Here is a 23475-nt window from a genome sequence, read left to right as displayed (position 1 = left end):
CTTCCTTGCATTTATACATCCTCACACCTTCTTCCTTCCTAGACAATTCCATACTTTGTTTCAATCCGGTGGTAATATCGGGGATATCTACTGCAGCCCAAGCATTCTATAAAAGGTAGAATTGAGCACAGGGAAGGCTTTAGTCGTTTATGCCTTGGGATACTGTGGCATGAAGATACATAGTGACCAGAAAGTTGAACTATAAACAACTGGACTTCTACGTGTAGGAAAGTTGGGACATCTCCTTCTCAGTGGCCTAAAGAACACTGTCCTAGGGAGAATCTTTCCATCTTTGATTATGGGTACTTTATACACTACAGTGATGCATCAGAGGATTTTTCCTTCTCATGGAGCAGGAATAAAGTTTGGTCATGAAGTCATTTTGGTGACATCAATTTTTAAATCAGCATCCTTGACTGTTAGCAAACAGGGGTGAAGTCAGTGCTTTTTTTGCAGTATTTTTTTCATAGCATTAAAACCTCCCCTCTAAATAGAACCCAATAACACAGATATGCAGACAGAAAGTCAAATACACAGGACATTAGGAATCCATCTTCTTTGATTTGAGTAGCTATTGATAGACAGTCCTGGGCAGCCATATTTATATTAGGGTATACTGGTCCAGGCAAGGGACCATGAAACTCTGTACCACAAGGAACAGAAGAGAATAGAATGTACCACTTGAACATTACTGAGCCTCAGAAAGGTAACCTGAAGGCTCCAGCTGAGGGCTCAAAGCCATTGCCATATTGGACGATAACATTAAAAATGAGTAACTGTAGTTGTCGGTTAGGATACAGTTTTTTTTTTTAATTCATTTTACATATCAACCACAGATTCCCTCTCATCCCTTCTCCCGCTCCCCCCTGCCTTCCCCCTTTTCATCCCCTCCTCTAACAGGGTAAGTTCTTCCATGGGGGGACTGCTCCTGGTACATTCAGTTGAGGCAGGATCAAGCCCCTCTCCAATTTATCAGAGTTGAGCAAGAGGGATTATATGAGCAAGGAGGGCCAAGATTATGATGGGGAAATCTACAGAGACAACTGAACCAAGCTCAAAGGAACTCACGAACTTTAGACCCACAGCTGTGGAACCTGCGTAGGACCAGACTAGACCTTCTGCATACGGGAGACAGTTGTGTAGCTGGGTCTGTTTTAGGGGGCCTCTGGCAGTGTGATTAGGATCTATCCCTGGTGCATGAGCCAACTTTCTGGATCCCATTACCTATGGTAGGATACAGTTTTAAAAGTGCATCTTTTAGGCCACCCAGTCCCTTCTGTGTCCCCAAAATGTTAGAAACAAATGAGAAAATGCCAACTCCTTCAACTTTAAAAAAACCACAAGGCCAGAGGGAGCCTTAAATATTCTCTCTCTCTCTCTCTCTCTCTCTCTCTCTCTCTCTCTCTCTCTCTCTCTCTCTCTCTCTCTCTCTCGGCCCCAAACAGATTGGCATTGGCATCAAACCAGGCAGATGGCCTGTTAGCGTTTTTTCAGGGCTTCTGGAATTCCTTCCTCAGGTTCCCGCACTTACTCTTTCCAGTTGTGGCAGCCCGATGTGATGACCAGGGAGCAGCTGAGGTTTCCCTAATTCTTAGCACTTTTTAGAAGTTTGATAGTCTCAGTTATCTCTACCCAGAATTCTGTATGTTTCAAGGTAAGTCTGTCCTCTGTCCTCAGTGGAGAAAACTGATAGAAGAAAATGACATTATAGCTACCTAGAAAAACTGAGAAAATGGGGGTGACCAAAACAGCCCTGTATTTTTTTTTTTTTTTTAGGTAACTGGTTATATTTTGTTTATCTTGACCAGCAAGAGAACCAGTGGGGTGAGAACTATGCCCCTGCTTGGCCTGCTAAAATGATGTTCTAAGGCAGTTTTCCAGTGATCTGATGCAGTCTCATGTCTCTGAAAGGTTGAAATCTGGCTGCTCTCCCCCATCAAGGAAGGTGGGATGTGAGTGGGATGGACATTATTATCGCTTGCCTGTCTCCATAGGGACAAGAGAGGGAGGATGCTCCAGCAGACATTTCCAAGAACAGGAGGCATGTTTTATTGAAGCCTGTTCTGATGAGGGAGAGCTGGCTGCAGGAGACCATGGAGTGTAGTGCTCAACCTCAGGGTTCTTGCCCCATGCCTGTTGAGGGTGGTAATAGATGCAGTGTAACAGCCACCATTCTCCTTCCCAAATGCAAAAAGGCCTTTTGTTTACTGAGACCAACTGAATATATAACATACAAAAACACATAAATTTCCATACCAATATCTTCCCTACCAGCTGTAATTAAGATATTTGCATGTAAAGAGAACATTGTATTCCCTTGACTTCTTCCTGGTAGGGAATTGTGTTTCTCTCATAATCCACATAGCTCAAGAATATGTGAGTTGTCTGACAAAGCTGGAAAAGGAGGAGGAGGAAGAAGAGGAGGAGGAGGAGAAAGAGGAGAAGGAGAGCAGGCAATTTGGTCACTACAGCAACTTGGCTCTGCCCTCCCTTCCCCTACATTCCCAGTCTTAGCCTATCACCTGAGACGAAGCTGAAGGTAGAGAGATTTGTTGCTTGAGGAAAGGTGGGCAGAACACCCACTAAATCCTAAGTCAGGCTGTGCTCCTTTGAATCTTCAAGCTCCCGCTTAGAGCTATGCGACCTCAGGAAATGTACTTAAACTCTCTAAGCCTCAGATCCCACATCTGAAAAAGAAAGAAAAAAGGAGAGTGAGGGAGAACAATTTCTTCTTTTGTGTGGATTAAATAAGATAATGTATGCAAATTGCCTGGTACCTATTAGGCACTCAATAGATGGTTATTATCATTCCATGTAAGTGAATAAGGGAGAAATTATATATAAGAAATTTTAAATAAGTTACATGCCAAAGTATTTCCTATGATAAGTCTTTGGTGCTGGATCCTCAAATTAAAGGGGAGAAGAATCTACTTGAGAAAACACGGAGAGAGAGAAAACAAAACCACTCACCACGCTAGGACTTCAATGTTCAAGTTAGTCTGTTGGAAGGCCAGAGAGGAAGAGGAACCATATCAGGCAGTGAGCAGCTTCCTTATTGTGAGATTGCTGGCTTTGACCAAGTACGGACTTGCAAGCTGAACTGCAAACTCTTCTGAAACAGGGCCCTATTCTCCAGGCTTCATGTGCTGCCAGTCTCTTTCTTGAATATTTTAAGGTTGTGTGCTCTGGTGCCTTGGGAAGAGAACCAAGGCTGACTGAGATCTCACCTTCATTCCCCTTAGCATTTGTAGTGTGGGGATCTCTTCTGCTCATTTTCATGCATGGCATGATGTCATAGACAGGGAAGTTTGTGCTGTGTTGAGTGGGTGCAGTTGGTTGTTCTGCTTTGCCCCCACTGAAGGAAGAGCCTACCTAAAGGCAACACTGACACACTGATTAAAAAGTGGCACAGGATTAGTGAGTGAGTTGGGTAGGGATGAGCAGGACTCCATCTCTTTTACTCTGTCAATTACCTTGACACCTTTGACTGAATCTTCTCCACTGATTCACATGCTTCATCCTCTCACCAGGGTGGATTTTGATTTTTTGTAATTGGTTATTTTCTTTCTAGTGGTTCCATTCTCAGCTTCCTACTCTCTCTCTCTCTCTCTCTCTCTCTCTCTCTCTCTATATATATATATATATATATATATATATAGTCTTGACTCATTTTATGCTATATCTCTGAGAACTAAGTTCCTTTGAAGACAAAGGAACTTATACCATTCTTAGCACAGATTTTTCACAAGAGTGCTTAATAAAATGTTTAATTTTAATAATACATAATACCATATGAGATGTTTTAATGGGTAAGTAATAATGTTTCTACTGCCTTAAGTATTATTAAATTAGTCCTCATGGGTCTGCTTGACAGATGTCAATGGTCAGTTTGTGGGATCTCTGGGAAGGTGTGTGTGAAAGGGGGCTCTGGTGTCGTAATGACAAACCAGTTGTTTCATATTCCCGACCAGTGGCTAAAACGTTTGCTTATGAGTGAAGAAGACTGAACGAATATATCACATTGAATAAAATGGGCAGGAGACTAGATTTAGCTAAAGGATAAATCATTGGTTATTATTATATGACCAGTTTTCAAAGTCTATATGACCAAAGCATTCACAATTAGTAAGGCAGTCTATATGAGAAGCCAGATTATAATGAGACAGAGAACTCAGAGCAAGAGAAACAGGTGAATTGAGTATTTTCCTCTATGCTAATTTTAAAGGGACAAACTGGATTTTATTTAGTTTCCAATAATTGGGAGTTGATTTATTTATATACTCTCCACTGTTTTCTGTGTCAGTGAGCAGCCTTCATATTTAAAATACATGAACCTCTTGGTTGCTGATAAATTTTATTCCCTCAAGACCAAGTAGTATATACCCAAGGTGTGGCGAGCCTATGTCAGATTACAGCTCCGAGTGACTGGTAGTGATTGCCCTGAGTAGGGTGATGGGCCCTATCTAGGGTGGGAAAAAGGTATGTCGTGATATCCAGCATGGATTTGCAAAAGAGATTGGCAGTGTCTGTGTCCTGTTGTTCTCAGGCTTGGCATTCATTATCCCAATCCGTGCTTTCAATTCAGGGATTGTTCTAGACTCCGTAAGGCATTCTCTGGACATGGCTTTTCACAAGTGGAGGGGCACCAGTACAGGATGGGTGTGAGCTTATTGAACATTCCTTCATTGAAGGAACACATACAGAGCATGGAGTTTGCCAGATGGACCTGTATGACTGGGGTTCATTTAGTGTATTTGTCCAAATCTATAGATGCTAATATCCCAGTGTCCTAAATTATTTGGTTAAGCAGTTGTTTATATTTTAGGACATATGCACAGCAGAAGTAGTTTGCTTCTGGGTAGATCTGATACTGTGCTTCATGTCATTGTACTAAGGTTTTCAATAGTCAAGTCACGTGTGTCTCTGCCAGCTTAGTGCCACCAATTCTGTGCTAATCTGTATTCGGTTACCGGCACTGTTTTAGGCATATTTTTATTTTAGAGGTCCAAGACTTGCGTTTCGGGCTCCTCCCAAGCAGATACATTTGTTAATAATCTTTGGCTGTTGTCACTGCCTTGCCGTGTTACTCTTGAGTTGAACTATTTCCCTGCAAAGCCACTTTCCCTATGATTATTTCATAAGAATCTTTGATCGATCCTTGCTGGAATCTGAGCGAACCATCTGCCATGGCAAACTTGTGGAATCCTGACTTGGAATTAAGCTGGAAGTCATCTTGTCAAGGCTGCTTGACAGATGAGTTAACAGACCAGGACACTGGCAGAGAGAAAGGAGAAAAGGAGGGAGGGGAAGATGAGGAAGGAATTGTCAACTGCATGCATCTGTTATTAGTAGTAGAATCATGACAAAAGCATTGGCCTTCTTTCTGGAAGATTTGATGTTCATCTCTGATGACCATTGCAGTATGTTACGTTCACTGGCTGGTATGAGTATTCCACTTTACAGACATATAAACTGAGGCTCAGAGATTAGTTGGTAATCCCCAGGTTTCACAATAAATGGAGGGTAGAGTAAGGTTAGTTGTTTTGTTTCATAATGAAAGTTTGCTTTGAAGAGATGGGAATTAGCTATGAATACAGTTTTTAAAGAGCATACCAGTACAGTATGATCACCATGAGATAAGTTGGAATTTTAAGGTGGGAGTATGATTCTATATTAATACAATTCCATGTGCTTTTTTTTTTCTAATAGAGTTTTGTGTCAAAGCTATTTCAAATAAAGGAGGTGAACTGTAGCTGGAGTTTTCCTGCCTTGTCCAGTTAGGACAAATCTTTGTCACCCGCCAGTCCCACAGCTGCTCAGACCCAACCAAGTAAACACAGAGACTTATATTGCATACAAACTGTATGGCCGTGGCAGGCTTCTTGCTAACTGTTTTTATATCTTAAATTAACCCATTTCTATAAATCTATACCTTGCCACGTGGCTGGTGGCTTACAGGCGTCTTTACATGCTGCTTGTCCTGGCGGTGGCTGCAGTGTCTCCCCCCTCAGCCTTCTGCTTCCCAGAATTCTCCTCTCTCCTTGTCACACCTACTTCCTGCCTGGCAACCTACTTCCTGCCTGGTCACTGGCCATCAGTGTTTTATTTATATAGAGCAATATCCACAGCAGTGAACAGTTGGCAGAGCTGCTATAATAGCAAACAGAGGCCTTAATATAGGGATCTTGGGCTCTCCAGTATACTAGCTGAATAAACAACAGCAAGAGAATTGATCCAAGTGTGGTCCCAAGCTCAGTGGCAAGTAAAAGATGCTAGAAGTAAGGAGTGTTGTCTTAATATCCATAAATGTTCTGTAGGAAGTGCTTATTTTAGTGTATGTTTATTATGAAAATGCACACTCAAGAGTGTCTGATAGCATGTTTTTGGTTGAGGTGTCTTCAATGGCAATGACTTATTTCATTAAATTTGTATCCCTTATGCCCAACATTATATATATGTATATGATAGGCATTTTATAAGTGTTCATTTAATGAAATAGAGCAGGAGATAGACATACTTCTTAGTGAATGATCTCCATGATGCTCTGCAGCTTTGGTGCTGGAGATAATAAATGAGCAAAAGGCTAGACTTCAGTAAAGAGATGTTCTGATGGGGTGATCCTCTCTTATTTTTGTGTGATAAATTCTTTCTGCCTAATTTTTCTTAACCAAAAGTGTTAGTGGGATCAGCAAACTCTAGAGATATTTGAGACTTGAGGATGGCGAAGGCCTTATGTGAAAATTGAAGGTTCTGGATTGTAGGGAAGTGAATTCTTTCTCCCCACATGGTTTCTAGAAAATCCACACACGTGCATTTTAGAAGTGTGACAAGGGGACACATGCATTGGACATGAGATTGCAGTTGGCGACTGCAGAGTTTTGCCTTCTTCTAAGTCTGAGATGCCAAGGACCACTCTATAATAGAGATTGCTGAGATGTGGCACTGTAATTTAAGGACTCATTATGCATGAGCAAAGAACTGTCAAGTGTGTATTTCTGTGATGCTGAGAAATATTAGAGAAAATCCACCCTCTCCATATCTCCAAATTCATAGCTCTGCATTCTCTCCCACATCATCTGTCCCTTGACCTATCCCTAGCTCAACCCTCTCTGCAACTATGCTTATTCTGCTCAAACCTTTCTCTCTCATTCTACTCTGAGTTTAATTTCTTTTACATTAAAGAAAAATCTTTGTTTAACCTTTTGATGCTTTCCAACATCCATTTGTGTTCTCTAGTACTGAAATGCTTTTTGTTCTGATCTTACCACATCATGGAATATGACTTTTGAGGGTTGATAATTATCGTATTATGCCCATATTTGAATGTCTTTCCTCAGGGGTAATCCTTTCTGAACTATCGAATGCCATTGTTAATAACAGCCTCATTTCTTTCCCTTTCTCTGTCTCCACCATCTACTCAGCATCATATTCCCAATTAATGGCTGGGTGATGTCTTACTGGTCAATATTTCCCCCTTTCTGGTCATCCTTTGCCTCTTTCATGGATTTATGTGTTTCTCTTTATTCAAAGTTCTGAGGTAGTTAGTTGAGAGCCCACAGGTTTGCATGGTTAGAACCCCATGTTGCTTTTATGCTTCCATATCTTTTCTCTATGATTACTACATCTAGAAGCCTCCTCCGGAGGGATCATTGGTGGTTGAAATTTTGCTTATTGGAAATAAACTCACCACGGCCACTGCCACCTCTTCAAATAGTACTGTAGAGTAGCATGTTAGCATACATGAAAGCCCCCTCGGAAGGTTCTCTAAGCAGAATACTATTTGAACCTCTCTGGGCCACCTTCCTGCTCTGTCTGGCTTCACAGTATCTTGGTGTCCTCTGTCCTTTGCAGGAGGCAGAAATCACCCTAGGTAGTCCCAACGATTGGATCCACGTATATGCCTTCAAAGTCAAAGCCTTTTGCTCCCCATGTTTCTTCACCCCCAACCCCTGCTCCTTTAAGATCCTCATGTGAATCCTCATTTCTCATTTCCAAATCCTCATTTCCAAAATCGCAGTCTGTGCTCTGTGGTCTTCTTCCTGAGCCTGCCAGGGAAGTCCTGTAATTCCATCCAGCCCAGCAAGCTTGGATCCTGGTTCACATGACACAAATGCTCAGTGTCCTCTGGCGTCATTGGTGAAGCCTGTACTAACGAAGTGCCACAACTCAGAGGGTGTCAACAACAGAATTTATTTTCTCACAGGTTGGAGGCTAGAATTCCAAATCTAGGCACAGGAAGATTTGACTCTTTCTCAGGCCCACCACCTCCTTTGTCCTCACAAGATCTTCCCTCTGTAAGTGTTCAGATTTCCTCTTTTTGTAAAGACACCAGTCATATTAGATTAGTGCCCAACATAATGACCTCTAAAGCCCATGTGTCTACTATGGACACATACTAGAGAACTGGGACTTAGAATTCCAACATAATAAATTTGTGTGGGGGACACAATAATACCTTCTCTGTTTAACCATCCAACTGCCCATCTGTCCACTCATTTTTTCCCCCTTCACCCTCCTGTTATTTCTTGCTGTCCATCCCTGAATGCCATCAAAACCCACCAGGTTCATTTTATGGTCACCCTAGGATGGTTTTCTCAGCCTCACCCTCTGGGTTTGTACACATGGACTTCCTGCTTCAAAAACATGCTTTGCCAAACTGCTTCATCCTTAAGGGTTTCCTTTGCCTCTGGCTCTGTGGAGAGTGGGGCTGTGTGTGTCTCTTGCCCTCTGCACACAGCTCTTGACCCCAGAGGTGATTAAGAAATGTCAGTGCTACATTACTGTGAATCCTTCCTCAGAGATAGCTTAGGCCCGTCCCCTACATTTTAGAGAGGGATATCAAAGGAAGTGAGGTTTGGCAGGTGGGGTTGGAGAATGCAAACACTGATTCTGTCAACAGCTGGAGGAGGAGGGTGACAATGCCCCTGCAGGTGACACCAATGCAAATCCTGTCCAGCCATCTCCCCTACTTTCCAAATAGGAAAAGCAGAAAGGGGGGTTAGGAAGCCCTGGGGATGGTAGTAAATTCATGAAGTTTCTGCTGATACAAAAAGAACAAATATTCCTTCAGGAGCTTTGGAAAAAAAATTCCTTTTCTTTGACCTAATGGGTTGAGAATACTAGATAAGATGCACTTCCTTCCAGAGTGGTAGTGGCTGGGGTGTTAATCCTGTGGAAAGGAGAACTGACCCATTGGAGGAAATCCTCTTGAGTTTTGGTAGCCCTCAGAGGCAGACAGTCAAGTGGCATGGACTAGGAGTAGAATTATGGTGATATGTCCTTTGGGTTGTGTGCGAGTCCTTCCCGAGTGGACTCCTGAGTAAGGTCTTGTGGACAGACAGTCAGCTTTTCTGTCTGGGAGCGTGGGAAAGAAGTTTGGAGGCTGTGCTCTGCAGACACATCTATTCCATTAAAGACAGGCCTGCTTCCCTTCTCTCCCTGCCTCCCTCCCGGTCTACCTTCCTCCCTCTTCCCTCATCCCTTTTCTCCTCTCTCCTCTCCCCTGCTCTCTCCCTCATTCACTGTCAGGAAGGGCCATGCCAGAAGGGCCCATTCAGCGTGTCGTGGCAGCAGCAGAGGCTAGCAGCACCAGCAGCTTCCACAGTGAGTCTGGATTTTGTTTTTGGGGCCAGGGGCTGGACAGGGCTGTCCACACACTGACAGCTTGCAGGCTTTGGAGAGGAACTTCCATGTGTGGGAGGCTGCGGCCAACTTTGTTTTGACTGCCTCCTCTCATGGGGGCAGCATTCAACTTCCATGGAGGTTCCCTGCCAAAGGCACTGGTGTGCTTGTGATGTCTCATGGGGACACAGCATGGTGGGGGTGTGGGGCCATGATCTGCTAAAAGTAGGTGCACATCCTGACTGAGGTGGCTGCCAGCAGTTCTGTCCAGGCCTGTGTGTTGGTGGAGGTTGGAGGCTCTGCATGGATGGTGGTTTGGCTGCTTTCTTGCATTCCAGGAGATGTGGTCTTGAGTCTTGCATATACTTTTGTTGTCTAATGCTCAATAAGGGGCTCCCTTGAGGGATATGAGAATACCATAAGCAAATAGGCTGATGGGTTATTGAGCAGGAGGTGTGCACTTGCTCTCAAATGAATTCTGATCTAAGAAGATACTGATGTTCAGGACAGTTATTAAAGGACCACAGTAACTGAGTCATCTGTGTATACTTGTGGGAGATTTCTATTTATGCTTTAATGCCTATGGTCATTTCGGGGGAGAAGATGGACATGCTTCAGTTCCAGTAGAGGGTCCATCTGTCCTGCCTTGGGTCTCAGACTACGTCAAATGGCTTCTTGCCACTTTTTGTCTGCATCTTTCCCATTCTGTTTCTAGAACAATCCACAGAGTCACAAAATTTATCAGGCCTTAAAAATCAAGCAGAAGCCTTGCTTGTCACCCCGAGGAAGGTTCTCTCCAGGCCAGATGCTGTGTTTCAGCACTGACGGGGTGTGATGTTGAATGGAGGAGTCCCCATTTCTAATATGCGATTCTCTGCCAATGCTGCAGTCTCACAGGCAGGTGCCTGGGAACACTTTGATGATTTCATTCGTTTCCCTCCTGATTTGGTTAGTGAGGTAAATTAAGCATAGCCTCCCAGGTTCTCCCAGGGCCTCAGTTTCACAGGTTTCTCCCTGACACTACTACTTATAATGGAATTAAGGTTCAGGTTTTTTTTTTTTTTTTTTTTTTTTCTTTCTTGCCAGCCTTGTGTGACACTTGCAGGCAGAATGGTTACAAGAACTCAGGCTCTTCTCTTTTAAAAAGTCACGTGTTTTCAGTGACATTAGGGTCAAACTATTGGTTTTAGGAGCTGACAAGTTTTACTAAAGTGTCACATGGATCAAATGTATTAACTCATTTGAGCAGTTATTTATTATAAATCAATTTGTGTGTACTTGATTATCTCAACTTGGTCACTGCTAGAGTGAAAAGAGAAGCTATTAATAATTAAACAGGAACAAACAGCATCCATCTCAATCTTCTCCAGTACATTAGGACAATCATGAATAGAATAGGCAAAAATCTCTGCCTCTAATTAGGAAAATCAAAGATAAAGTTTAAGGTACAGAGAAAACTAAGGAGTGCCAGGTCCTTAGGAGAAAAATAAGGAAGAGAAGGGACAGGGAAGTGTGATCTGATGTTGATAGTGGTGATGATAGTGATAGTGGTGAATGTGTGTGTACACAAGCACATGCATGCATGCATACCTGTGTGCATGAATGTATGTACAGATTTTGGTAGGGGGTCAAAGCAACTGAGCTATTTAAAAATGATAGTACGGATTTTATTTAAGTTCTCTGAGCAGGATTTTCATGGCTTGGATAATTTTTCTGAAATAAGTCAGAGCTGAAAAGTCTGAATCCAAATGAAGACATAATAAACTTTAGATAACAAGAAACAGATACTTGGTGGCCATGCATTGGCAAAGCAGGCTTTGCTTGGTAGTTAGCACAGCTTTCATGTGCTAGAGACGTCACTAAGAGGGCATCAAAAAAGGAATAACGCTGATTCATTTGTTTTAAAGCATCTTTGTAGAAAGTCCCTTAATTTGTGATTTACACTGGCCATTTAGGATATCCTAAGGCCTCTCTTTCTTCCTTCTGGTGGCAGAGGGAAAGGCAACTTGCATTTGACGATCATCTACTCTAGGTCAACACTTGGCTAGGGACTTTGAATTAACTTATTTAGTTCACTCTGTTCCTGCAAAGATATTATCACAGTCCCACTTCAGGGATGAGCACACAGACATTTAAACACAAAAGTAGAGAAGAGTGGAGCCAGCATTGAAATCCAGGTTGACCAAAGTTTGAAACCTCTACATTTATCTGTCAGTCTCAGTGGGCATCCTTGGGTACCAGTTAGCATGAAGCAGAGAAAGGAAAGGACAGAAGGACTCCCTAGGGTATCCTGTAGTCCTGTGTATATTGTAATTTGCATGGCTGGGTCAGGAGCGATTAGTAGATGTGTTGGGGTGATGTCCTTGTTGTTGCTGGTCATGCATGAAGGCAGAGCAACATCTTCTGCTTCTTCATGTTGTGTCTTTCTTAGGAATGGGAATGGGCCTGGGAAATTCATTTTGGAAGCATGTAAGCAAGTCTTCCTGTGTGGTGTCCATGTTAAGCAGAGATGAAAGAGTAACCTTGGTACAACAGGGGTCCTGGTTCTCATGCACGTTCGAAGGAGGGCCAGTGCATGGTATTTGGGTGGGGAGAATGCATGCTGAGTTCTAAAGCTGTACAAAGGTGCTGTTGATGGGGGTTGATTGGAGAGTTGAGTTGAAGATAGTTCCTAGTTCCATACTGCCTTTGTGAATGGAATCCACAGACTTACCTCATCTGATTTGGGGATGCAATCTGCGAAAAGCAGGTGTATCTGAACCACACCTCAGATGTTATATTCACATTCAACAATATCAACCGTGCATCTTTGATTCTGTTTGCAATGTATTCTCATATATCTTCTAAAAAAATTATCTTGCTTTATGCATAAGATGGACTCTTGAGGTCCCACAGTCTCCCCACAAAAGTCGCTATTTATATACATAAGACAGACCTGATATAATAGAGGAAATATGTATTTTAGGATGTCACTATCCTTCCTCAGTTTTCTTAAAGGTTACTGTACCTATAATGTTATTGTTACCTGAACTTCTAGAACCTATTTATCCCAGGATAAGGGCTCTGCCCATCCAATGGTAACTAATCTTTGAACTCCTTAGCATTTTGCAGTATGATGTCCTGAATAGGGGTCTCAGGGTATGTCAAAGTATGTCTTTTAAGTTTCACAGGAAGTTCCTTATATATGGAGAGAAATTGTTCCTTACCTTTCCATTCCTTTTCCTTACCACCCCAATGGCAGCACTACAAGATTGTATTCCAGCCTCTCAAGTACCACTCACTGTTTTCATCCAATTACTAGACTATGGCTTCCCAACAACACCCTGGTTCTTCACAACTTATGAGCTATTGCATGATTTTGTTCTTCACCCGAGAGCTAAAGAGAAAAGCTTTGCTCATTCTCCTTTCTAGGATACTTCTGTCTGACTTATGGCTCTGAGTTCCTTCCCTGGTAGAATAGGAGCAAACTGATTACCTTTTCTTCTCAAACATTGACCCCTCTCAGCATTGGTTGACTTCTCCCTTCTGTATCTGTGGGGCTCTGTGGAGTCCCAGTGGGACTGGAGGAAAAACTGAAATATCTAGTTCTAGTCCTTCTTTGGGCTGGTTATCTATGGCCTATCCTGCCACTCAGATGTACAGGGCATGCCTTAAAGTCTAAGTAGGGGTTAGTCACAGTTAGAAGGGCTACCGCCTCTTCAGACAGAAGGGTTAGTTCCCTGGGTTCTTTTCTGGATAGGTGGTCACCCCTTTAAATGGCAATTACCCTTGGAGATTCTGGTTCCCTTAGACTTTTGCACTGTGTTAATGTGCATAGAGTATCTCAGAGCCAAGCAGGTCCTTAGAACAGGATGGTAAGAATTCCTTGGGATGGGGTTGGGCTCAGGCCTTCAGGCAAAGGATGTGTAGGAGTCCCTCAGAAGATGGCAGGGGGGTTCTTGGCTATACCATCCAACACCGCTCACAAGAAGAGTTGCCTCAGTCCTTGTCTTCCCTTCTTTGATTGGAACTTGACTTTCAAAGGTGGTCAAGTGCATTTACTCCTGTAATTGTTTTTAGAAACAAATGGCTCATAAGAAATCCATATGTCTGGAAGAATTGTGACACCACCTCCATTGGGTAGACCCTAGGGGTGGTGAGTTCTGCTGTCTCTGTCTGGGCTGGTGCCTGTCTCTTGCCATCAATAGTTAATTCTGCTGATGATTATTGCTGCCTTCTTCTCTCTAGCCACTTGTGGTTAACCCTGATGGAAAATAGAAATCCACCAAGACCTCCAGCCAAATGCATTTACATGCACCTGGCTGAGGAAGCTGTCACCCTGGTGGTGATTTCAGATGCTAGCATCATGGTCACATGTCATGAACTATCACATGATGTCTTACAGATGATAAAGCCCTGGTGTATGGGTCTTTCCATGCAGGGCACAAGGTGGGTGAGAGGAAAAAATTGCTGTTCTGCATTCATTAGGGAAGCTGGTTTCTATGTGACCCTCTACCTTCTACCTCAATCTCTCTTCTTGAGTTCATTTCTAAGAATGAGGCATTTGATTCCAGACAAACTTGTATTGAATTTTCCAGGGATTCTTTTAGCTATAAATGAGAGAAAACTTAACTCAGAATCCTTTAAACAGAAAAGACAACATGACACCTTAACAGTAAATTCAGGAGTAGGATTATTTCTGGTGTTAGACCAGGATTCATGTAATGGCACCAGATTCATTAGATGCTGTTTTCTCTGTCCTCTTCCTTCTCATCCCTATGTAGGTTTTCTTCTCATTCCTCCATTTGTTTTCCCTCTGATACACACTGATATTACAGAAAGAGATGGTGATGGGAAATAGATGTTCAAACATTCAAAGGTAACATAATTTGAACTGTGTGATGATAGATGTTGCTGTGGCTGAACAGATTACTGGAGACCAATGTGATCAGTAAGGAAGCTTTGCCTTTCCCAGAAATGGCTTGGTATAGGAATTCAGCTGAGAAGCCATCAATATTGCCCCTGCAGCTAAGCTGGGAGTTATGCAGAGAAAAGTCAGCATGGGCAGACCAAGGAGGCAGAGTCCAAGCCCAGCTGCCGCTTCCAGTCTGTCTATGAGAAGCATAGGTTGCAATCTGGTGTCATCTTTATGAGGGCTGTCTGGGATGCCATGAACTCTCATCTGACTTCATCGCATCTGCTGATACAGATATTTCAGCATGAAAGTCGCTCTTCAGCTTCTATGGGGGTGTTTATAGAAATCAAATTGTAAGCTATCTAACACGTTTTCCTAAATCTACTACTCCAACTCGTCAGTTTGCATGCTTTATACCATCTTTACTAAAAAAACAAGCAAACAAACAACAATAACAAAAAATCTTTACTGGTCAGTCTTCCTTCAAGTTGGAAGTACACTCAAAGATATTGATTATTAGAGTCAGAATATTTTAGGCTTATGTCTTACATCTCCCTTCCTTCCTTCCTTCCTTCCTTCCTTCCTTCCTTCCTTCCTTCCTTCCTTCCTTCCTCCCTCCCTCCCTCCCTCCCTCCCTCCCTCCCTCCCTCCCTCCCTCCCTCCCTTCCTTCCTTCCTTCCTTCCTCCCTCCCTCCCTTCCTTCCTTCCTCCCTCCCTTCTTCCTTTTTTTAAAATAAACTATCTAATCTCTTTCCCCCTTTCCTCTCCTTCCTACCTCTCTCCTTTCCTCCATGCAAAGTGGTTGGTAATAATCATTTTAGATCTCAAGAGGGTGAACAAAGCCATGCATCTTAATTCACTTACCATGTCTCATGTGGCTGTGTAATGGCTCCCAACGTTGCTATTCTGTGGCCTTGTTCGGCCTTGTTCACTGAGACAAGGGCTCTACCTCTGGCCTCAAAGGTGAAATGCTGAAACTATCTTTTTGATCTCTGTTTTGGTGGGGGCCAGAAGTTTTGAAGGCTCTCTTCCTGGAGATCACCCACTCTAGTACTTAGCCTGGCTCATTTTGGGGGGACCCGCTAGATGACCTAGGAAAAGACTTCAGTAGGGAAGCTTTTGAAAACAGGAACATGTGTGAAAGAGTAGGATTGTGTTTGGGAGAGAGGAGAGCTAATATCATCCAACTGTGATTGCTGGCTTAGTGTTTAAGACTTTCTCCTGTGTTGATCCTGTGAGCACTCCCACCCACATCCCCCACACCCCCGACTTCTGACCTTGAAGAAGAAGCCAAGAGGCAGAGCTTGTTTCCAAAGGGAGAAGGTGTAACCCGCAGCTGCAGGCCTCCCCTGATGGCCTGGAAGGCCACATGCTGCATGGAGGCACTGAGCTTCTGTCCCTTTCATCTGAGACTGCCTCCCGCTCTAACTGCAGAGAGGCCTCCTGGGATCCCGGTGCAGAACAACAGGCTGAGTTGAAGTAAGTGGGCCCCAGAACTCTGTGCTTCTCCCAGGGCAGGGGGAGCATCCTGAGGTTATTCACTCTCTGCTTCACTGGAACTTTATGTTTTGAACCAGATGATACCTAGAAGTCCATCGGTACATCCCCTCCTGAAGCCAACCAGTTTATAGATAGGGACGCAGGAGCCTGTAGATGAGGCAGGTAGTATGATGTAATGTTGGAAAGGAGGGTCTCCAAGGTTGGGCTCTTGCTCTCATGGGCTTGTCCACATATACATGTGTGTGTAAGTTTACACACACACACACACACACACACACACACACACACACACACACACACACACACACACACCTCTATAAAAATCAGACTGCCAAGGCTGCAAGTACTATAAAGGATCTTTGTTCAATGCTCTTTGCATACTGATTTGGATAAATAATTATGCTTTGGACAAATTCATGTAGTTTCTGAGCAGAGAAGAATTTTAACACCCCCCCCCAGTCTAATACATCATTATTACAGACATTAACATTGAGACTGAAAGGAACCCTAGGCTTCCAGAGACTTGGGGTGGCACCTAGTCAGGACTGTGACGAGATCTCAGGTGACTTGAATGCCTTTCCTTCGGATTCCAGGTTTCTGCTGATGCTGTGCTGCCTCTCTTCTAGAATGCTGGAGATGTCTCTGGCCTCTGTTAGGGTAGCGTGACTGGGTCAATCAATACCCCTCTCCTGGAATTTCTCAGGGGATGCCTAACTAGGGACTTGTGCTGAATAAAATAGTCATGTACCAGCTTGTGTTGATAAATCACTCTGCAGTTCACAGAATACTTTAGCTGCCATTATCAGCCGTCTTCAGGCTTCCCCGAGAATGCCACTCTTCTATTTTTTTTTTCCTAAGCTGAATTCCCTCCTTTCAGTGAAGATGAAGAACTGTGTCTACTGCTTTGTGTGTGTGGTCCTGCATGTGAACTCTTTCCTCTTAGGCTGTGAGTATCCATCCTTTAGGATGAAAGGATTTTGTTTCATGACTCAAAGAAGCATCCCATTTCCACTGGGCAAACAGGTGCATTTTAGTTCACAAGAAAGCTCTGGGGTATGCAAAGTTCCGATGTCCTGAGCCTCATCTGAGCTGCTCCAGCAACCATCAGCGAGGCTAGATGGGGCAGCCAGGAGTTTGCCAAGGCCTGGCTTGCTCCTCATATCATCCCCCCTCCCTTGATGCGCTTCCAACTTTCCTTAGCCTGGGGATGCAGCCATGGATGACAGGTCTCTGCTGTGATATGTATTGTTTACTGAAGTAATTAAAATATGCAAAGTGCTCCCTGTCCCCCCTCCCCTTTGCATTTCCCTATCTCCTTCTGGCATTTTCAACTGGCAGTTAATAAAACACAAGGGGGGCCCAAAGGCTCTGGTCTCCCTCCAGCTAAAATGACTAATTTGGAGTGATCTGGAAGTCGTAGTTCTTACCCCTGCCTACAGCTGTACCTTTCTGCTTGATCTGCTGAGCCTGCAGTACATGACCTTACTGGAAAGGGAAAGGCAGTGTCCAGAGAAAAAAGGGAAGCAAATGCCTGGCTTGCTGTTTGCATCAATGCAAAATCAGTAAGGACTTCTCATCTTTCCTCAGGGTAGCTTTACTTTGAAAGGGCTGCAGCCAAGGACACTGGGAACTGATTCCCTAATTCAACCTAATCTCTACCATCTCTGGCCACCAAACATGCCCACCTACTTAAATAGTAGAAAATCACCCACTCACTTAAATTATCTAAATGCCTGGCTCAGAGATTACTCTATGCAAACGTATGTACAGTCGAGCAATAGACTGACACTCCCACATCTGCTCTATAATCATCACTGTGACAGTTCTTTGCTAACATATATTGAGAGTTCCCAAGCTCCACACACCCTACCCAAATTTCCATGGATTGTTCTCATTTAATCCTCATGGTAAATCTTATTAATATTTAACATATGGACAAGCTAAGATTTCAAGAGGTAAAGTGATTTCTTGAGGTGACTTGGCAATGAGTTTGTGTCTACACCATGATATTATGCCATTCCTATCTTGAGGTCTACTTAGAAGTTTGGCAGCTCTTTCATCCATCTTTGGGTTCTGTTTCTGCATCCATCAATTCTTCTAACAGGAGATCCTGCTCCTGTCCAGGGGCACTGAATAAAGTATGCAGGGTTCTGAGTTTTCCAGAATTGTCAGGCCTTGCTTCGATTTATCTCTTCTCTAGGTCCAAACACACAACTGCTTACTTGTCTCTCCTCACCCAAGGCAGCATTCAGGAGCTCCTGGTCCTGAGAAATGAGTGATATACAAAGGCACTGTGTTCAGAAAGTCTTCACAAGGAATGAAGAAAGACCACAGTGGACATAACCTCTTTGTAAGATGGCTTGGAAGCAGACAGCAATGATACAGGTGCCTTGCTACTGAAAGAGATGCATTTAAACACTGCTCCTTGGCTCTTGTCAAGGTAGCTGCCTGCTGATGGCCATCCTTAAATGTTCCTTAATTAGTCCCAGGCCCGGAGGTGACTGGGATTGGGGATTAAGCAGAAGCTGCTTTGTCTGCTTCTAACGCAGTAATACAGGGCCCAACAAGTTGCACAGGCCTCTCCTAACATCCAGACATGACTTCTGTATGACAGACCTCCCAAATGGTGAGTTAGGAGGGCTAGAATTGGATCTTGGAGTTAGGAAAGAACATCAGTTAGGAAGGTCACCTGGTCCGGGTGTTTCAGCTAAAGCGGAGGAGGCAGGCAGGCTCTCATCCTGAGTTTCCCTGGAAACGTGCTCTCTCTGGGTCATGAGGAAGACTATTGCATGGATTGTTAAATAACTCTTTTCCCTCATGGCACCTGTGGTATATATCTGTTGTCATTTCAGATTCCTATACAGTAAAAGTAGTACCCAGTCGTTGTAGTGTACACACTTGTGATTTCAGCATGTGGGATGCAGAGGCAGGAGGGTTGTGCCTACACTATAGAGTAAGTTCAAGGCCAGGTTGGGCAACTTAGTAAGGCCATTTCTTAAAATAAAAACAAAAGCAAGTGAGCAACCAGCAACAAACAAACAAACAAACAAACAAACAAACAAACAAACAAACAAACAGGCATCACAGGCCTGGGGTCTAGCTCAGGGTAGAACATATACTTAGTATGTATATGGCCCTGGGTGCATACCCTTGGGTAACAGAAACCAGACTTATAATATCTGATTCAAGAATCCAGTTCCTTTGTTTGAAGGTAAGTGTGATAGTCAATGATAGGAGTTATTATTGTTGTTACGAAAACCAGAAATGGAGTCGATTCCTGGCTAAGTTTGCCTTTTGAATAAAAGACTGTTTCATAGTTCAGTTCCTTTTTCTTTTTAAAGTTTTAGTAACTTTATCTTATATGTATGAATGTTTTGCCTGCATATGTATAGACACACACACAAGCACACACACACACACATACACATACACATATATACATACATACATACATATATATATATATATATATATATATATATATATATATATATATTTACATTGCATGCATGCCTGGTGCCCATGGAGGCCAGAAGAGGGCATTGTACCCACTGGAACTTGAATTAAGATGATTGTAAGCCACCATGTGAATGCTGGGAACAGAACTCCGATCTTCTGCAAAAGTAGCAAGTACTCTTAACCACTGAGCCATCTCTCCAGTTCCTCCTAGTTCATTTTCTTGAAGCCGCTCTTTTTAATTTTCTTTGATCTCCTATAATAGAGCCTCTCACTCAGAGCATGGTGTCATGGGGCCTGGCCTAAAGACAATGCTGTGTATTCTAGCTAGCTCCAGTCATGTCTTCTCTGGGACTCACTTTAGCTGGCCTTCCTGGGTACCATAGCCATGCTTTTCTTCAGACATCCCAGATGCAGAGATCAAGACTGGTAGTCATGCAATTCCTGGCTGCTCCTCTAAAGTGTGCCTAGTGCTTCCTGGTGGCACTGTCTTGAACTTAAAAACCCACAGAGAGAAGGGCTTGGAGTATGGTGATGCATTCTTTCTTGCTGATGCTCTTCCAGTGACTGATGGACTACCTTTCCATCCCTGATCTGGTTTCTCATCCACTATGGTTGCCTCACTGTTGTAAGGGCTCACTGAGCAGAATGTCTAAGTCTCTTTGGGAGATGCTTGCAAGGAAGATTTAGATTCAAATCCTCATGCATGTATGTTTCTTCTTTCATTTACTACCTCATTTCATTTGGGTACACGTTGTGAGTAGGTGCATTATTTTCCTCATTCCACACACAAGGGTGTAAGTCTTCTAGAGGACAAACATGCTATGGTTACTCAACTGGTATATAGCCCCTGCTCAGTTATACATTATTCCTCTGGTTGCTTTGGGTCCTCTGCTTCCTGAATTATCATACAAATTTTCAGTATCACTTATTGTAACTCATGAAGGGCAACAAAATATTTAGCCAAGTAAAACTTTGTTTGCAAGAGATGATTTGTAATTTGGCCCAAATCAGTGTGAATATAAACTGCAACCTAACTGCTGGTACATGAGCATTACAGGGTAATTAAAAATATCTAGGATCAGTCAGTGGACTGATTTGCCTTCCTTTATTTGTAGTATTAGTGTGCACATTTGAGGTCTAGGTGGCTTCTTTGGACTCCAGTTTGATCTATGAGTTTGAGCTGAGTTGAGACCTCCAGTTTTGTTCTGTGAATTGAGTTCTTTGAACATCTTAGAAATTTTGTTTCCATGAGAAGATTTCAGTGCAGCCAAGAGGCTAGAGTCAAGGCATCTGGAAAGGAAAATAAGGGCCAAGTCTTTTTTCATTGCAATGTTTGCTCTCTCTAATACATAAATATACACATTGCTTGGGTACACTGAGGGACAGGGGGACTTTGAATGGATGCCAGCATTTAGTCCCGGTTTAGGAAGGGAAGGGGGAGAAGATGTTAGAAAAGGCGTGTATTCCTGGAGCACCCATATAAGAACTTTGCTCCTGGCGGATTCAGCTCTAAGTAAGAGACTTGGGAAGAATCACAGTGGGCTTATTTTTCCTCTAGGCTCACATTGCTAAACAGCTTGGCTCTTAACTCCTTGTAGTTTTGGAAGACTCTGAGGACTTTTTCCTAATCCAGGGGCTAGAGGCTCAGATGCAAGACAGCCTCTCCTCTGAGACTATACTAAATGGATGCCGACTGCATAAACTGTCACAAAGCCCTGCTTTGAAAGAGCTCCACTCTAATGTCTTTGTAAATTTTCTCTTTGTTTTTCCTCAGAACAGTTCCAAGTACCTACTATACTTGGGGCCGAGATCTTCAATTTGTCAACAACAAAAAATGAGAGGATAGCTTGCAGCCATGCTCTTGGGAAGGGGGGGGGTGTAGATGAATTTCTAAATGGTCTTATTAAATAAAAAACATGGAGCCAGACATATGGGTGAAAGCCTGGGAGAGATCGGGGAAATAGGGAAAGCCACAGCTAACCTTACCTCACCAACTCTGCGGCTCTCCAAATGCCGTGACTTCCTGTCTACCCATGCCTATATGCCTTGCTGTTCTGCCATCTGATTTGCTCTCTCCGTTCAGCTACATCACTTCCTCTTCCTACCCAGCTCTGTCAATTGCTGTCTGTCTGTACAGACCTCCAGACTTCCATGGCTAACTAGCTTTAGAATTTAAGGCATGTGCCACCACACCTGGCTCTGTTTCCAGTGTGGCCTTGAACACACAGAGATCCTGCCTGCCAAGTGATAGGATTAAGGGCGTGTGCTACCGCTGCTTGACTTCTTTGTTTACTTATAATGTCTTGTGTTTTTTTCCTCTGATCTCCAGGCAAGCTTTATTTATTAAAGCACAAATAAAATATCACCACATTTCAGCACAAATAAAATATCACCACAGGGGAGAGGCAAAAGCAAGTCTGACTTCACAATTCTGAGGTGTAGTGTCACTGTAAAGAAGTCTCGATCTCTAGTGCCGGGTCTCCCTGGAATGGGAGCCAGGGAGTTTCTATCATGTCAGATAGACATGGAATTTTTAAGTGTACGTTTAGGTATCATGGTTTTAAAATCAAAATAATGTTTAAACCAATCTATCTTCATCCACACAAACTGAAAAAAAAAAAAAAAGATGGCTTTGCTCAGGGACTTGAAGTCCAGCTATAAGCAAGAGACAAAAGATAAATATATGGATTAGCTACCCTTCTTGCTGTTGTGATGTGGTGGTTTGAATCAATTGGCCTCCATAGGCCCATGGGGAGTGGCACCATTAGGAGGTGTGGCCTTGTTGGAGGAAGTGTGTCCCTGGGGGTGGGCTTTGATGTTTCAGAAGCCCAAGCCAGGCCCAGTGTCACACTCTCTTCCTGCTGCCTGCAGATCTTGACGTAGAACTCTCAGCTACCTCTCCAGCACCATGTCAGCCTGCATGCCACCGTGGTTCCAATCATGATGATAATAGACTAAAGCTCTGAGCTATAAGCCAGCCTCAATTAAATGTTTTCCTTTATATGAGTTGCAGTGGTCATGGTGTCTTTTCACAGCCATAGACACCCTAAGACAGGCGACAAAAATACCTGACAAAGGCAAGTGAAGGAAAGAAGGAGAGGCTTATTTTTGCTCATGGTTTGAGAGGATGCCATCCAAGATGGCTGGAAGTCATGGCTGTGGGACTGTGAGCTTTGCTTCTCTGCTGGTTTCTCTCTCTCTCTCTCTCTCTCTCTCTCTCTCTCTCTCTCTTTCTCTCTCTCTCTCTCCTCTCTCTCTCATTCAGTCTAGAATCCTAGCCTGTGAGCTAGCATATCCATATTCAGGGTGGTCTTCTCTTAGTTATACTTCTCTGGAAGCATCTTCACTTCTAGGTGATGCTAAACCCAGTCAAGCTGACAATGAAGATTGACCAACATACTATAGGACCAAACATTAAGCTTTGTATGACTCAAAGTGGGGGCAAATTCACCAGAATGAATTTGTCACACTGCCTGTTGCTAGAGTTTTCCTGCCTTGCCCACAGTCAGGACAAATCTTTGTCAACCGCCAGTCCCACAGCTGCTCAGACCCAACCAAGTAAACACAGAGACTTATATTGCATACAAACTGTATGGCCGTGGCAGGCTTTTTGCTAACTGTTCTCATAGCTTAAATTAATCCATTTCCATAAATCTATACCTTGTCATGTGGCTGGTGGCTTACCAGTGTCTTCACATGCTGCTGGTCATGGCGGCAGCTGGCAGTGTCTCTCTGCCTCAGCCTTCCGCTTCCCAGAATTCTCCTCTCTCCTTGTCCCACCTACTTCCTGCCTGGCCACTGGCCAATCAGTGCTTTATTTATTGACCAATCAGAGCAATTTGACATACAGACCATCCCACAGCACACTGCCTTTCTTCTGGCCAAGATTTCCATGTCTGGAGAGATGTGTAGAGTAGTTTCTAAGGATTTCTCCACCCTTGTCTGGAGATGTGTAGGGTAATTTCTAAAACTTTTTCCACCCATGTGTGCTCAGGAATTAT

The 23475-nt window shown here is 43.4% G+C and overlaps 1 protein-coding gene across 5 annotated transcripts in view; it reads left to right on the top strand.

Annotated features, from left to right (window-relative positions):
• The window catches only part of Ntrk3 (neurotrophic receptor tyrosine kinase 3), a 366758-nt gene that overhangs the window by 322809 nt on the left and 20474 nt on the right, over window positions 1-23475 (top strand). The window contains exon 16 of one of the 5 annotated variants that reach the window (XM_015996205.3): window positions 9529-9603. The exons of the other annotated variants lie outside the window; for them this stretch is intronic. Coding sequence (XP_015851691.1) covers window positions 9529-9603 — 75 coding nt within the window. The remainder of the gene's footprint in view (window positions 1-9528; window positions 9604-23475) is intronic. 5 annotated transcript variants of the gene reach the window in all.

Source organism: Peromyscus maniculatus, chromosome 1 (genome assembly GCF_049852395.1).
Source record: "Peromyscus maniculatus bairdii isolate BWxNUB_F1_BW_parent chromosome 1, HU_Pman_BW_mat_3.1, whole genome shotgun sequence".
NCBI classification, from domain to species: Eukaryota; Metazoa; Chordata; class Mammalia; order Rodentia; family Cricetidae; genus Peromyscus; species Peromyscus maniculatus.
Note: the sequence above shows the minus strand (reverse complement) of the source record. Positions and strands in the feature narration are given on the sequence as shown.